This window comes from Aythya fuligula, chromosome 1 (genome assembly GCF_009819795.1).
Source record: "Aythya fuligula isolate bAytFul2 chromosome 1, bAytFul2.pri, whole genome shotgun sequence".
In the NCBI taxonomy this organism is placed as follows: Eukaryota; Metazoa; Chordata; class Aves; order Anseriformes; family Anatidae; genus Aythya; species Aythya fuligula.
Window position 1 is genome coordinate 75,657,142 of NC_045559.1, and position 14,755 is coordinate 75,671,896.

At 39.1% G+C, this 14,755-nt stretch overlaps 1 protein-coding gene across 1 annotated transcript in view; it reads left to right on the top strand.

Annotated features, from left to right (window-relative positions):
- The window catches only part of ITPR2 (inositol 1,4,5-trisphosphate receptor type 2), a 266,820-nt gene that overhangs the window by 226,455 nt on the left and 25,610 nt on the right, over positions 1-14,755 (top strand). Inside the window, 7 exon segments of the mRNA XM_032186220.1 lie at positions 655-830; positions 2,157-2,321; positions 4,528-4,723; positions 6,827-6,919; positions 11,011-11,138; positions 12,933-13,098; positions 14,353-14,513. Coding sequence (XP_032042111.1) covers positions 655-830; positions 2,157-2,321; positions 4,528-4,723; positions 6,827-6,919; positions 11,011-11,138; positions 12,933-13,098; positions 14,353-14,513 — 1,085 coding nt within the window.

The window sequence follows — 14,755 nt, forward strand, 5'->3', positions numbered from 1 at the left end:
CAGGGACCCACCACCTCCCCAGGAGCAAGGCTCGGCTATTCAGCAGCTCCTGGCAATGCAGATGCTGCCTTCTCATGCCCAACTCCCCGTGGCTGCCTCCCACTGCGTCAAGTGTCTTGCTCTCGTGCAGAGGCGGAGGCTACCTCCCGCTGAATGCCTGCAGCCCTTCAGAAGAAAGCCACTTTTCTAAAAGCAGGATGCTTTGGTGCTCTTTAGATTGGAAATGTGACGCTGCAGCATCATGCCACTTGCTGCGCTACCCCAAGAGTCAGCTATTTCTGTAGCTGAGCAATCATGGAATTAGACCGAAGGAGTCCTAATGATCCCTGTAGAAGGGAGCTGATTAGTGGCTTGCTCCAGGAGAAGGGTAAACTGTTTCATCTCTGAGCACTCCTTGGATTTTAATGGAAATTTCATTAGCTGCTCTTATTATTACCTGTGCAAATCAACAATACTATGATAATAATAGTTCTTGCTGCAATTAGGGCAAGTTGTGGTCAGCAGTTGTGATGCATGAGTCATGCTTTTTGTTAGCTATATTGGCAAAGGAATTGATCTTTTGGATCTGTTTCTTGGTTTAAAAAAAAAAAAAAAAAAAAAAAAAAAGAGTCTCCAAAGATGCCTCTCTCAACTTTACCTTTCTCCTCCATACAGGCACGCTTTCTCCATTGTTTTCAGTCCTCCTTTGGATTGCAGTGGCACTTTGTACAGCAATGCTGTTTTTCATCTCCAAGCCTGTTGGCATTCGACCCTTTTTGGTGTCTGTTATTCTCAGGTCTATATATACTATTGGGCTTGGTCCTACCTTGATACTTCTTGGTGCTGCTAATGTAAGTACTTAAAAAGCAAGCAGAATTTTCAGCAGAAGCAGAGATATTAAGGGTTTTCTATTAAAAAATCCCTTGGTTAGAACTGTGCGAAGAACTTCCTTTTCAGGTTCACGGGTTGAGCAAAAAAATATATATATATAAAAAAAATCCAGTCGTCCTGAAAGAGCAGTATCAGCAAACTGAAAAGCTGAAAAAAATGGGATTTGGTTTTGTTCATATGCAAATATTTTAAAAATAAAAACAATATGAAATTTAAAAGAAATAATGCTGAGTAAAAGGAATCAAATTTACAGTTCCTCATGTTAAAAGAATAATTTTCTCTACCAACATGCTCAGCAAAGTTGACACAAATTTGTAAGGTGTTCTGTGAGCTTAAATCTATATTTTTGAGGAAAGTTTTCAAAATTAAAAATTATCTCAGCCCTTCTCAGATTCTTAATTTATTCATGTCTCTTTTTGCATGCTTACTGAGCTTTATAAAATAAGTCATACTCATATAAGTCATGCTCATAAGTAATCTGTTTACATTTCTGCCTGACTGCTACAGCTCTAATTCACCTTAATGCCAGGCAGCGAATTATTAGGCTGTTTGCCACCAATTCTATGAAAATTGTGCATGCTTGAAAATACCCAGGGACATAGTCAAAGGTAAAGGTAAGCAAGCAGTGCTTGTCCATGTGAAATTTTTGAAAGAAGAAACATATTGAGTCCTTATTGCTTGACCTGGACTACCAAACACATGGGGTTAGTTCCTTCATGTGTACTTCGGCACTGCTTTTCACATGTAGGAACATGCTTTTCACGTGCTTAGGAACAATGGCAAATCTGATGCCGTTGCTTAAATACCATACTTCCAAAATGCCGTTTTGTTTTGTTTTGTTTTGCTTTATGGTAGGCACCCCCACCCTCACCCACCCATCCCCCATACACATGCTGTTGTGTTACTATTGTTCTCCTTGTAGTTGCATTCATAGCTGCTGTTGCATGGTCTCAGGTCTGAACTCAGAATTGTTAGGAATTCACTCTCCAGTTGTTTTTTAATGCCTTATGACATTAATCTCACCCTGCTTACTCATTAATTTATGGAGATATATCAGAGATATCACAGTGAGACAGTGCAGGGTTGGAGGGGTGATATACTTCCAGTTACTCTCATGGACTCACTCCCAGCATGCCTTGGAGATGGATTTATCTTATTTGAACTTCAGCCATCTAAAAGTTGAGCATTTAGTCAAAGCAGCCTATCTAGATTTTTTGCATGCTACAGCAAAGATGAACAGGATTTTTTCTGATGGAGTAAACCTAGCCTTTGTTTACACCCCACAGCTTTGCAACAAAATAGTGTTTCTGGTGAGCTTTGTTGGAAACCGTGGAACTTTTACTCGTGGCTACAGAGCAGTCATCATGGACATGGCTTTTCTCTATCATGTAGCATATGTCCTGGTCTGCATGCTGGGCCTCTGTGTGCATGAATTCTTCTACAGTTTCCTGGTAAGTGTGCTTTTGCGGAGGGGAAAACTTTGCAAAAATAGAAAATACCGTTACCCATGCAGCTGTCTTCAATTTCTTCCTGACAATCAAGCCAAATCATGTGTATTTTTAGCGTGCCATTGTGTTGCTGCCCCTTAGGAGCTGCTGTTTTCATTAGAACCTATTTCTGTTAGAAATTGTTTTATCTGTTTTAGAGCTGAAAGTTTGCCCGTTTCTTTCAGAAAATCATCACACAGTCTGGTTCTTTCTTCTGTCCCTCTCCATCATACATTTATTCTGTGTATGTTGTAACCTATATCTTGTATCAGTTGTGTCTTCAGACTGTAATCTCTCTGGGACAGGAGTTGTCCACTGGTGTGTGCATCATCCCTATACCAAAAGATCCCATTCCTCAGTTCATGTTGCAGTCCTAATACATAAAAGAGTGACTTAGGGAATAGAGATGGCATGCCTTTGGTGTAGCAGGAAGATTCATCACTATTAATGTATCCCACTTCCATTTTCTTTTGTTGCCATTACCCAGATGGAATGCCTTTTTATAATATGATACAGGTGCAGTGAAAATGAATCATACAAAATTATGCTAAACTCAGCTAACTGCTCCCTTCATGCTGAATAGCAATAAAAGGTGTTTCACTGCTCTTGTTTTCTAACTGTTTTGCTTTTACTAAAACATGAAACATTTAGGTAGACTGACTAAATTGTGGCCATTTACATGCGTTCACCTTCCTGTTGTCATATCTTTCTCAGCTTCCTAAATAGCAGTGAACTCCCAGCATCTCATAGAGGCGCGTTAAGCACTCTAAAATTTAGGCATTCAGTTCTCACTGTGGCGGAGCTCCTGATGAAGTTGTTTTCCAGGTCCATATCTTGACATTAAAGTCACCTTCAAAAAGTTGCACAGACTTCAGACGAGTCAAGATTTTGAGGCTTTAGCTGCAAAACCTTTTCAAATAGATGCAACTCACCTGCTAATTAATGTCTGTCTTAAAAAATGCGCATTGAATCGTATTACTCCTTCAGTGAGTAAGGGTTCTTTACTGTAAAATGCTGTCTGAACTGCAGTGTAGTTTAAGAAACATTTTAAATGCTTACTTTTTTCAGTGACTGCTATCAACAAATGTCCATGATTCATGGATGTTATAATTGTCCACATTCCTAAGTTACTTACAGGTGTTCACTTTGTAGTGAAAGTGTTCCAAAATCCTGCATTTGTTCCTCATATTAAGCTTTGTCTTGTATGGGATGAATGATAACTGTCTTCCCTCTTTCTTCCTTTATTATTAATCCTTTTACAAGGCTGTGGATTTCAGATCTGTGAATTGTGACTAATACCTTCTTCTGTGGACCATTTTGATAAATCACAGTGTGTCACTTTATATCTGTAATCTGTGTGTTTTGAAGTGGAAATACATATATTATAGATAAGGTCCAAAGCACTATAACACATCAATAGAATTGGAAGAGAAAAAAAGCTATAGTTTCTTGAATATAGTTTCTTGAAAAGCCCTTATCACACTTAATTGCTATTTGAGGCATTTGACATTTAAAGCAGTATTATCTTCATGTATACTTTTCTTACATTAAATATTAGGAAAACATACAGCACAGGGTAAAGAAGAGCAGTTTGGGGTTTTATACAAACAGTGCAATGAATTTAACCTTGTCCTAAAAAGAAATGGCCCTAAGCCTTTCACATGAGTGACTTTTAAATGATCCTATGAACTCAAAGAAACAGCTTACAGACATGTAATTATGTGTGTGCATGAGTGCATTTTTGAGATGCAGCCCATGCATATTTATCAGATGGGAAATTACGTGAAAAATTAATTTGTGGATGTAGATCCATAGTATGGAGATGCTTTTTTAAAATTTTAATCCATCCTGGTTTTGAATATGGGGAAAAAATGGTTCTTGTTGGTTACTACTACCTTGTGTCTGGGTCAGACTCATATATAAGTATACATTTTAGCTTTTGATTTTGCTATAATATGTCTTAAAATTTCAAGTTCCGTGTTACGTTATCTCTCCTATATCCCCAGTTCCCACTGAAATCAATGTGAATTGTGTGTTTATGAAGCTGAGATTACAGAACATGGCTAGATGTATGTTTCAGTAGTTCAGATTATGTTTCTATGTAGTATCTATATACATTCATTTTTATTAATCTTTATTCATTTTTTCCTCTACACTATACTTTTCCCAGCTGTTTGATCTGGTATACAGAGAGGAAACTTTGCTAAATGTGATAAAAAGCGTTACCCGGAATGGTCGTTCCATTATCCTCACCGCAGTGCTAGCCCTCATCCTGGTTTATCTCTTTTCCATCATTGGGTTCCTCTTCTTGAAGGATGACTTCATCATGGAGGTCGACAGGTTGAAAATCAGGGCCCCTGTTGCAGGTACTGCTTTTTAAAATTCATTTCCAAAATACACCTTTTATGTCTGACTAACCAAACTTTGCTCTAGGGAAATTTTGATTTTGTGCTTGTATCTGTGGAAGCAGAACTCCATATACATTAGGACTAAATTAAGTCTCTGGGTAAAATTTCATGTGTAGGGTTGCTTTTCACTAGGCTTTTCTGTTGAAATACTAAAATCCAGCACTCACAATTGATTTATTACATTTTCTTTTAGCATTTTCTAACTCATGCTAACATAAAGAAAAAATTCCTGCATTTCCTAAGTATTTGGAAGAGCAACTGAAAGTGGATTCTATTGGTTCTCATCCCACCTTAAAAGTAGTGCTTGGGATTTTCTGTGTACTTCATGAGGCATGTGATATTATAATGTTTAGTTAATGTATTCATCTGATTACTATTTAAGCTTCATCCAACAGAAATTTATTACAGAATCCACACTTCTGCTGATGTGAGATTTCCTGGAGTATCTCTTAAATTCAGTGTGTTTTTCACAAACACCACTCTTAGTGTATAATCCTGTCTTCAGTAAAATCATTGGAAGTTTTTAAACTGTTTTTTAAAAAGCCAGGATTTCAATTTATTAGAATGAAAAATTTCACCAACATGGACAGAGAGTTACAAACTCACTTTGCTAGAAAAAAGTATGTCTAGTGGGTTGAGATCTTTGTACATGCTGCCAACCAGCCTGCTGGGAGCATGGACAGAGAAGTAGCTGTCTGCATAAAAAGACCTGAAAATAGCTTTTGATTATATTCCTAGAGGTATGATTTTCCCAAATGCTGAGCTCTTCAGACCTGTATGCAAGCATAGAACAACGAATAGGATCCACCCCAGATTGTGTGCGCTCTGTGTTTGTCAGCCTTTTCCTAGCTTTGCTATTTCAGGACCTACAGCACACAAATGAGGCAAAGCTCGTTGAAGACTTGTTGATGTGGGGGAGTGTGATGTATCCATATAGCTATTTGATAACCACAGGAAAAAAGGAACTTAGCGAATTTCTTTTATAGACCTTGCTGTTTGCCACTGATCAACTTCAAAGGGCAACATTGGTTTATATTTGATTTACCATTCATTTTGGGGCAGAATTTATAATCTGAAGTTTCATTTCTAAAAATAATTGTGTCTGTCTTAGGAGAAAGGAAGCTAGATTTATTGGAGCACTGATCTGATACAGTGCAGTAGTTCCTGTGTGTTCGTGTTTCTTCTGTTGGGTTCTTAACAGATTTTTGTGGTGTGTTTGCATGCGTATTCTTGCTGGCTTTATACATTGCCATTTCTTATCAAACACTCATCAAGAAAATATGCTGATGGTATATGGATGGAACATTATGCATCCCAAGACAAGTGCTTAATTTTTTTCTTTATAAAATAGCACAAAGAGAGAGTCAGAGTGGATGTGTTTTCTATGTTACAGAGATTGTCTTAGACTGTTACTTTGGTTGTATGATTTTGCCTTCATTTTTTCTCCTTAAACCTTCTTGTATCTGTGATTTGAAATGCAGAAAATTGTTGAAGATGCACAAGACAAAATTGGTTTGATAAAATCAAGCTGATGTACACATTTACCCACTTTGGGAATGTTAAATTAGTGTTTTACTTGAACCCATACATATTTACAAATGAGTACCAAACTGTGTTATAATCCTTGAAAACTCTTAAATATTCTACATTCAGAATAACTGAACATCAGCTTGTGTCCTTCTTGTCAGCTTTTGTGAATAATTTATCTAATGGTTTTAAAACTGACATTATTTTCATATCTGACAGTTGTTTCTTGCTTTGAATATATCTTGCTCTAGCCAGAAGTAGCAGCATTTGATGTAGATTCATTAATTTCAGGAGATGAAATGGGGATAGTTGTGATATACAGTGTTTATAAATATAAAACCGTGTTTTTGTTCCCTGTGCTTGCTTTTAGCTGTTAGGCAGACTGTTTGAGGAAGGAGGAGTTGGTGGTGTAATTTGTTCTGCTTTTTCTTCTCAACTTTTCAAATCAGTGACTTGCTTCTAGAAAAATAATGACCTAAAACTTTTTGTCGATGCAGTGTCTGTCTTTTTGTCAATATTCTGCTCTTTTCTTAGGTATTGGTGAAGTCCCCACTACAACCCTCACATCAGTGATGGGTGCCTGTGCAAAAGAGAATTGTTCCACAAGCATCCCAGACATTAACCCAGGTTAGTACAAAACCTCCCCAGATTGGTCATCAATTAGAACTGAGGGATTTGTGTGTTATTATTACGACTGCATGAGAAAAGTGATGATTGTTGTTGGAAGGCAGAAGTACTCAACTCCTGGAAGGCTTGGAGCTCAGCTGGGAACTTGTCTATAATGCAAGTGCTTCCCACACCTGATTTCCAATTGCATCAACATTAATTTTGTTGAAATATCGTACTGAATGATTATGCTTGAACATACACGTCTCTTTTTTTGAGCTAGCTTTGCTGAGAGGAAAAGCTTGCTGCTTACCTGCAGCATCTTCACCTGCACACAGTGAACCACTATTAGATTCATTTAGGGCCACAGAAGTTGATTTTAACAGTGTAGCATATATCAGAAAGCTCTTGTGTATATTTTTTACATGCATCTAGGCTGACGTTGTAATGTAGCCGGAAGAGTAAGAGCCCAGATCCAGGACCAAGTATCTGTCTTTTAGTGAGTTACTGTGTCTCAGCTAAGCATGGGCAGGAGTCCATCTATGCATTCCTAGCTTGTGGCAAATACAAGGAAATGCAGACTGTTGCAAGCCATGTCTGTGATAGGCAAGTTGTGTTTCTTCATGCTTGTGGCAAGTGAAAAGCTCAATTGCTCTACTTCAGCAGATCAGTCCATCTGGTTTTACTCTGATACCTGCATTATGAAACTGATCTGCATACCAGAAGGACCCTGTCAACTTTAAATATGCTTCATTAAAATAAAAGGCTTGTCTGGTGTGTTCTACTGGTGTCAAGCCAGTTACCAGACATTGGTTCAGGAAGGAATTTGTCACAGATCAAGCTGACAGAGTGCTTTGCTCTATTTGCTGTTTGAGGCAACATGATCACTCAGGACCTCTGATAGTAGTGCTACTCCATCTCTCCTGCTCTTATCCTGTGACACATTGTAGTTGTTGTGTATGGTCTTCATTACAGTTGTTAAGTTTGTGCAGTGTGGGTGTGTGCAGTAGATGGTCCACAGGCTTAGACTACTTACTGCTACACTTGTGTGTGGTTGCTAGGGGCTGAAGCTGCGGACAAAAGTGGTTCCTTCCTATCCTGTGTTCCAGTATAACACCACTTCACATGCTTTATTCTCCCAGTACAGATTTTTGAGCTTTTATGATCAAGGGTATGGGGGAGAGGGCTATAAAAGTAGACTTTTCAGCCCCAGCTGGTGTGTAAACAGACCTCATAAACAAAATGGGAAGCTGTCTGACTAGATAGAGAAAACAGTCTCTCCCCAAGAGCTATTGGCAAAGCTGCTATATTCAAAAAGTAATCAATCAGTCAAAAGAGATGCAGTATGGCTTTTGCTAAGCTCTTTAAATGATAGAAATCTCACATTTCTTATTTCTTGGCCACAGTTTCTTTAAAATTAAACAATAATGAAAGGGGGCTATACAGAACATCTAGGTACACTGGCACTTCATCTTGGAGTACTTTTATTCGTCCGATAACATTAGAGAAACTACATTTGGTGAGAACTAAAGATCAATATTAGCCAATGAATCACCTGTCAAAAAGTACTATTCTACCTTCTGTCTTCTCCTGGGACAGATCTCCCTTCTGGCGAAACTATGAGTACAGGAGATTTGCAAGGGCTGGCCAGCCTGGGAGTTGGTAGGATTCATGGTGTAGCAGCATAAAGAAATCCACAGCTGTCTGTAGGATACATAAAATGGTCTCAGTGACATCTCAGGGCCACAGCAGAGACATAAAAATCTGGCATTTTAGATCAGATCACTGCTGATCACTTGTTCTGATGAGATTGTGCCTCTACCTTGAGTTTTAATGGTTGAGCCTGCATTCAGTCATTGCTCCTTTTGGTGAGGGAGTTAACCAGCTGGTCTCATTAACTCTACTCAGTACTTTACTCAGAGAACACGTCCTGTCTACAGCTTGCTTCTTCTCTGCTGCACTGAGCTGCCAGCCCCCAAATACTTGGTCTCATCTCCCTTGGAGTCTTCCACTCTTCCCTCCAAGGGCATTTCAATATCACTTAAGTCTTTGCCTGATGAAGTGCTTAAACCACTTAAAGGAACTTCACATCCTAAGTATGTGGCCTCAGCCTTATCCCTCCCTTTCATGCTTTGTAGCCCATAGAGACCAGTGCTAGAAAGGTGCACTAACACTTCTTTGCAGAACGGGACATTTTCTTTACTCATTCCAGTCACAGGCATGGTACCACTCTAGGCAAGTTCAGCTAGGTCCATGTGAGCACTCATGTGTTGCCCCTGCTTGTGTCGAAGCTCAGGCTAAGTAGGCAGGTAGCTGTGGACCGCCAGATGAGGATTTTTGAAATGAATCTTTCTATCATCCCCCTGTACTGCCCTGTGATTGACATCATGACACCAGAACCTGACCATCTGCTGTTTCCAACACCTGACCCAGGTCTTGGGAAAAGTGAAAATTTGTTCTCTAGCTACATAAATGAAATAAAAGCTGTGGCTTTTATATTTATTTTTTTTATTTCTGTTGTGAACAGTCATCTTCTCATGCACAAATATTAGTTCCAAAAATATTAATGAATTAAAGTTGGGAAAGAGGAAACAGGAACAGGATGCAAAAGCAGAGGTGATCAATTGGTATGAATGAGATCACAGTGTGAGTAAAAAAAAATTTCCAGATGTGACAGAGGAAAAAAAAAAAAAAAAAGGTTTCATTGTTTCAGTCCTTTCAGTTTCAATATTTGAGCAGGGTTTTTTTTGTTTGTTTTTATCTGGAGTTATTAGTGGTAGCAGTGTCAGTAATGACTGTATAATTCACCAGGGAAGTCTATCCCGGTGTCTGCTTTTGCTTTTCCTTTTCCTTTTGCTAAGAGTTTCTTATATCAGGAATTTGTTTCCATTTAATTTGCTTGTGTAGCAAAAGCAGTGGTGGCAAAAGCAGCAGATACCACCTTTGTTCTGCAAGTATCTATTGCGATACATACACCACAGTTTGGGAACCCATGCCCAAAGTCCAAATTGCTTGTCTGTAATGTGAATGCTTTCAGTCAGTTCATTGTATCTCTGCCCCAGGTGTGATTGTTTGGGAGTTGTTAAATATGCTGTTTCAGCTAACTATTGCAGCAGGCTGTTGTTATCTATTGAACTGTGTTCCGAGTAAGTGCATGAAGTGAACCAAGTGAGAATTCCTGCTTTCACTGCTTAAGTAAATGTATCCCTAAAAAGAAAGGCAGAAGGAGACAGGAAAGCCAGCAGTTACAGTCCTGACCCTTCAGCACAAGCCTGCAGAACACCAGGAAAAACTCAAGCAGGGCTTTTCAAAAGGAGGCTGTTGATGCAGTCACAACATGGGAGTGCGTGGTGGGAGGAATTCTGGCCAAGGCGGAGGGAGTCCCTCCGGGGACTAGTGTTCCAGCTCCTCTGCACGTTCAAATACCTCCTGCACAATAGTACCCTCTGTGGCTCGGCCAAAACCACATAGCAGTTCTGCAGCAGTGATAAGAATAGAATCCAAGTTTTCAGGCTTAGGTCAGTGAGAGTCTTTCATTTAATGCATATCAGACCTGCACTTAGGCACATGCTCTGGTGGAAAGATCATGGACAGATTTACTGATATAAAAGCCAGCCCCTCCTGAATGATTTGAAATGCTAACATGACTTGGCTTGTACATTAGTAGATAGAGGAATGATTTCACAGGAAGACGATCCTTTTGTGAATGTGCTTCTAATTCTGTGTTTATGCTGCTTCTCTTCTGCATGTCAGCTGTGCACTTAGGAGGCCCACTGAAAAAGCAGTCATACTGAAACCAGTGGGAGTACTTGCAAGGGAAGGGATACTCCCATGACTAGAGATGGCAGCTCTGGGTCATTAACAGAGTTACTGGTGGGATAACTGCTTGGGATTTTTGCTGTCTCTCTTCAGGCTAAATATGCCTGCTGCATCTAAGTATGTCACCAGCAGTGACATGCAAAAGGATAGGCATGATCATTGAAATTCTAGCTGGAGAATATAAAAGGCAGATGTGTATTGCAGTTGCTTTCTCTCATAGAGAATCATGGCTTTGTTTCATGAGTGATTATTCGATGCTGTGATTCATAAAGGTGATCTTTTCCTGTTTATAGGTGAGGAAGAGGAAGATGGAATTGAAAGGACCTGTGACACCCTGCTCATGTGTATTGTGACGGTATTAAACCAAGGCCTGCGAAATGGTGGTGGTGTGGGAGACGTGCTCAGAAAGCCTTCCAAAGACGTAAGTGTTTTGGCTGAGGAAATGTATTACTCCCTGTGCATCTCATGAATGCCAAAGTCAATTTTTGGAGGTTATAGACAGTATTTTTATCTAGTCTGCTCTAATGTTACACAGTTGATTTATCCATGTAATTTTTACATCCCAGATGGAATACTTAATGGGAAGAGCTGTGCTTGGTGTGATATTACTTGAAGAAAGAAACTCTAGGCAGTAGTTTATCCTTTCTTGAAAAGTGGAGCATGTCATAACCTTCTAAGCACTGCTAAGAGGTATTGCTGGATTGGATCAGTTTGCTATTGCACTAAGAATTATAAGTGCAAACTTTTGAAAAGGATTGACTAATGAGTATATGTCAAGACTCTCCATTCTAGTACCTAAAGTGCTTCTTTAGCTGAATTTCAGCTTGGCATCTGCCCTGGAATGGGTTCTGTTGTTTATTTATACTGAACTAGCATCAAATTCAAAACAAAATTCCATACATAACGGTAGAAGTCCTCTTCCTGAAGTCTTCTTCAAAATGCAGTTCATTTAAAAGCTGTTCATAATATTTGGGTTTTATGCATTTTGATTTAAGTTCAAGAAGAACAGCATAAATAAAGGTAATCTAGCTGCACTTTGTCTGGTGGGCCACACCATAACAGGATTAAACTCACAAGTGATATTTCATCAGAGCTTTCAAGAGTCCAGAGACAAATAACTCAGATCTGGATGGAAGAGCTCCTTGTGTGAGTAGTAGGAATCTAGGTCCTAACTCATAGACCAGGAGGTTCTGGAGGGACTGCAGACCATCCCAATGAAGTCTATAAACACTTAAAAATTTTGAAAGTGACCCTTGCCACCTAGTAGTAATCTGATGCTAGCTACATTAAAGCATGTCACAGAAGGTAGCACATATCCAAATGACTGTGTGGGAAGCTGAGAAAATCAATGGCTTTCAAGTTAGTGTCATGGTGAAGAGAAGAACATGGATTTTACGTTCCTCCTTCTTACACTGAATGTTTTCTCCTGTTTGCCACAGAATGACTTTGCTGTTTTATTAGAGATGCTAATGAGAATCCAATCCATCCTTTGCAAGAAGGAAAATAGCTAAGATGTGAACATACAAAACTATGGTAAAATAGGGAATATAAGCATTTCAAAGTGGTGTGTGTGTGCATGTGCATGCTGTTCTAGGAAGACAGAAAAGTGGTCTTCCCACCCTTAGCCCGCTTATAGCCAGGACACTGGTTTAGCATAGTGCTAGAACCATCGATGCTCTCTGCTTGGACAGAGTATAGTAGACTGGTCTTGTCATCATGCAGGCACTCTCCCCTGGTTTCCAGTTGTTCAGTGTGCAAACTTGGCGTCAGTTTGGAATATTTCACAAGAACATACCATCAGCATATCCCTATGTGCTACAGTACAATACTAAGAAGAGTTATCATAGCTGTCAGTGGGAACTAGAAACTGTATATCCCTGTTTCTGTACTGGGAAGATAATTATCTTCAGTAGAGGAGATTACAGTAATGCATCTACACTGCATCTGGTACACAAGCTAGTCTCTTCTTCCTGCTATAGGAAACAGCACAAAGGACCACAGCAGTACTGAAGAGATAGCATATATGGCATATGAAGCCAAATCTTCTTTGCCTACTTGTATAGGTAGTCCCTATCTATTTTTGTAAGTAAGGCTAACAGAAGTTGGCGTATGAAAAGAAAGATGCACAGCTTTGCTGAGCTAATGTGAAAATGTTATTTAATATTTTAGAGAAGTGCTATTTTTGTATCTTATTGCAACCTTATTATTGTTTCAGGAGCCCTTGTTTGCTGCACGAGTTGTTTATGATCTTCTGTTTTATTTCATTGTCATAATTATTGTTCTGAACCTAATCTTTGGAGTCATAATTGATACATTTGCTGATCTCAGGAGTGAAAAGCAGAAAAAGGAGGAAATACTAAAGACAACCTGTTTCATCTGTGGTAAGTGTTTCTGAGCTATGGAGACATTTCATGGGTAAAGGCAAAAAATGAACTATTTCTCAATAAATAAAGTGTGAACCTAAGGGGTGGTTATCTTCTGGAAAGAAAGTCTGTAAAAATGTCCAAGTTTGGTTCTAAATTTATTCCTTCTCAGTAGGAAACAGATTTGGTTTAGGAGTCAAAAGACAAGCTTTGCTAAGAGGTGGCTTCGCAGTCTCTACCCAGGATCTGAGGGAGAAGAGCTGTGTCTCACACTCGCATCATCACCACTAATGGAGTTGGTGCAGTTGCTGACTTTATTTCACAAAGCGTGATGCAGATGAAAGTACAGCTTGCTATTTCACAGCACAGTGCATTCCAGAAGGGTAACAACGGCAAAATCCGCCTGTTTCAGAAGGTGACATGAAACAGGGAACAAAAGAATTAAATGAAAATCATCCTCACAAAGCCCACAGATGAATCGCGCTTGTTTTGAGGTGCAGTCACAAAAAGGGGCAGACCTTCACTCCCCTGGGGGACTTTAGAAATACCTTCTTTTTTTTGTAGACTGGGTGTTGTTTCCATGGTTGTACTGACAGGGATGAACAGCCACAGTGCACAGAGGCTTTAGTATCAGTGGAAAGCTCTACAAGAGATCCAAGGAGGAAAGCCGTAATATGGAGAAAACCATTTGTGAATCCTCTCCTTCCTCACTATGGCACTATTCTTCAGAGATTCAACTGGATACAACAAAAAATAACATGAAATTCTTACAACTACATCTCTGCAAAGACTCACCCTCACTGCTAGGTTTAAGTGCACAAACAATCCCACTGCAGCTTAAGTGGGACTATTCACATGCTTGGTGCTAAGCACATGCATAAATCTTCACAAGATCAGGACTGAGATTGCATGCTGTGTGCTAACCAGTATACATTTAGAAAGAATCAGAGCCAACACTTGTAAAGTACTTTATAGCCTTCAGCATAGAAGGCACTGTAAAACTGTAACATATTTATTATATTGTTATTGTTATTAACTGGAAATATCACAAAAGAGGATAAACTCTGTGCTGAAAGAATTCTGTCAGGAATGCCTTCTAGCCTGGTATATTCTTGCCTGGCAGTTACTCTATGTGGTTATAGCTTTTAAATTAGGATCCTTCAAATTTATGAACCTTTAAATTAAGTTAGGTTCCTTTCTCCAACATATTTAACAGATTTGGGTATTTTTATGTTGATTTTTTTTTTAATATTATGTTCATGTCTTTTGCAGGACTGGAGAGAGATAAATTTGATAACAAGACAGTTTCGTTTGAGGAGCATATAAAGTCAGAACACAACATGTGGCATTATTTATACTTTATAGTTCTTGTCAAAGTTAAAGATCCAACTGAATACACTGGTCCAGAGAGTTATGTGGCACAAATGATTGTGGTAAGTCAATTTGGGCATGTACTTTATGCAACTGAGAGATGTTTTGTGCAATTAGAGCAGAGCATATCTGTCCTTTACCCTCTGTCTGAACAATGGGAGGCATCAATCTGTATTTTTAAAAATCTCTTCACGTGTCTTAGACAGTCTGCAACAAAGCCCAATCTTAAACATAATGAAAAAGATGAAGGTACAGGCCACAGTTGCTAGTTTGGCTTTCATGCTGTCATGCTCTGTGGGTTCCA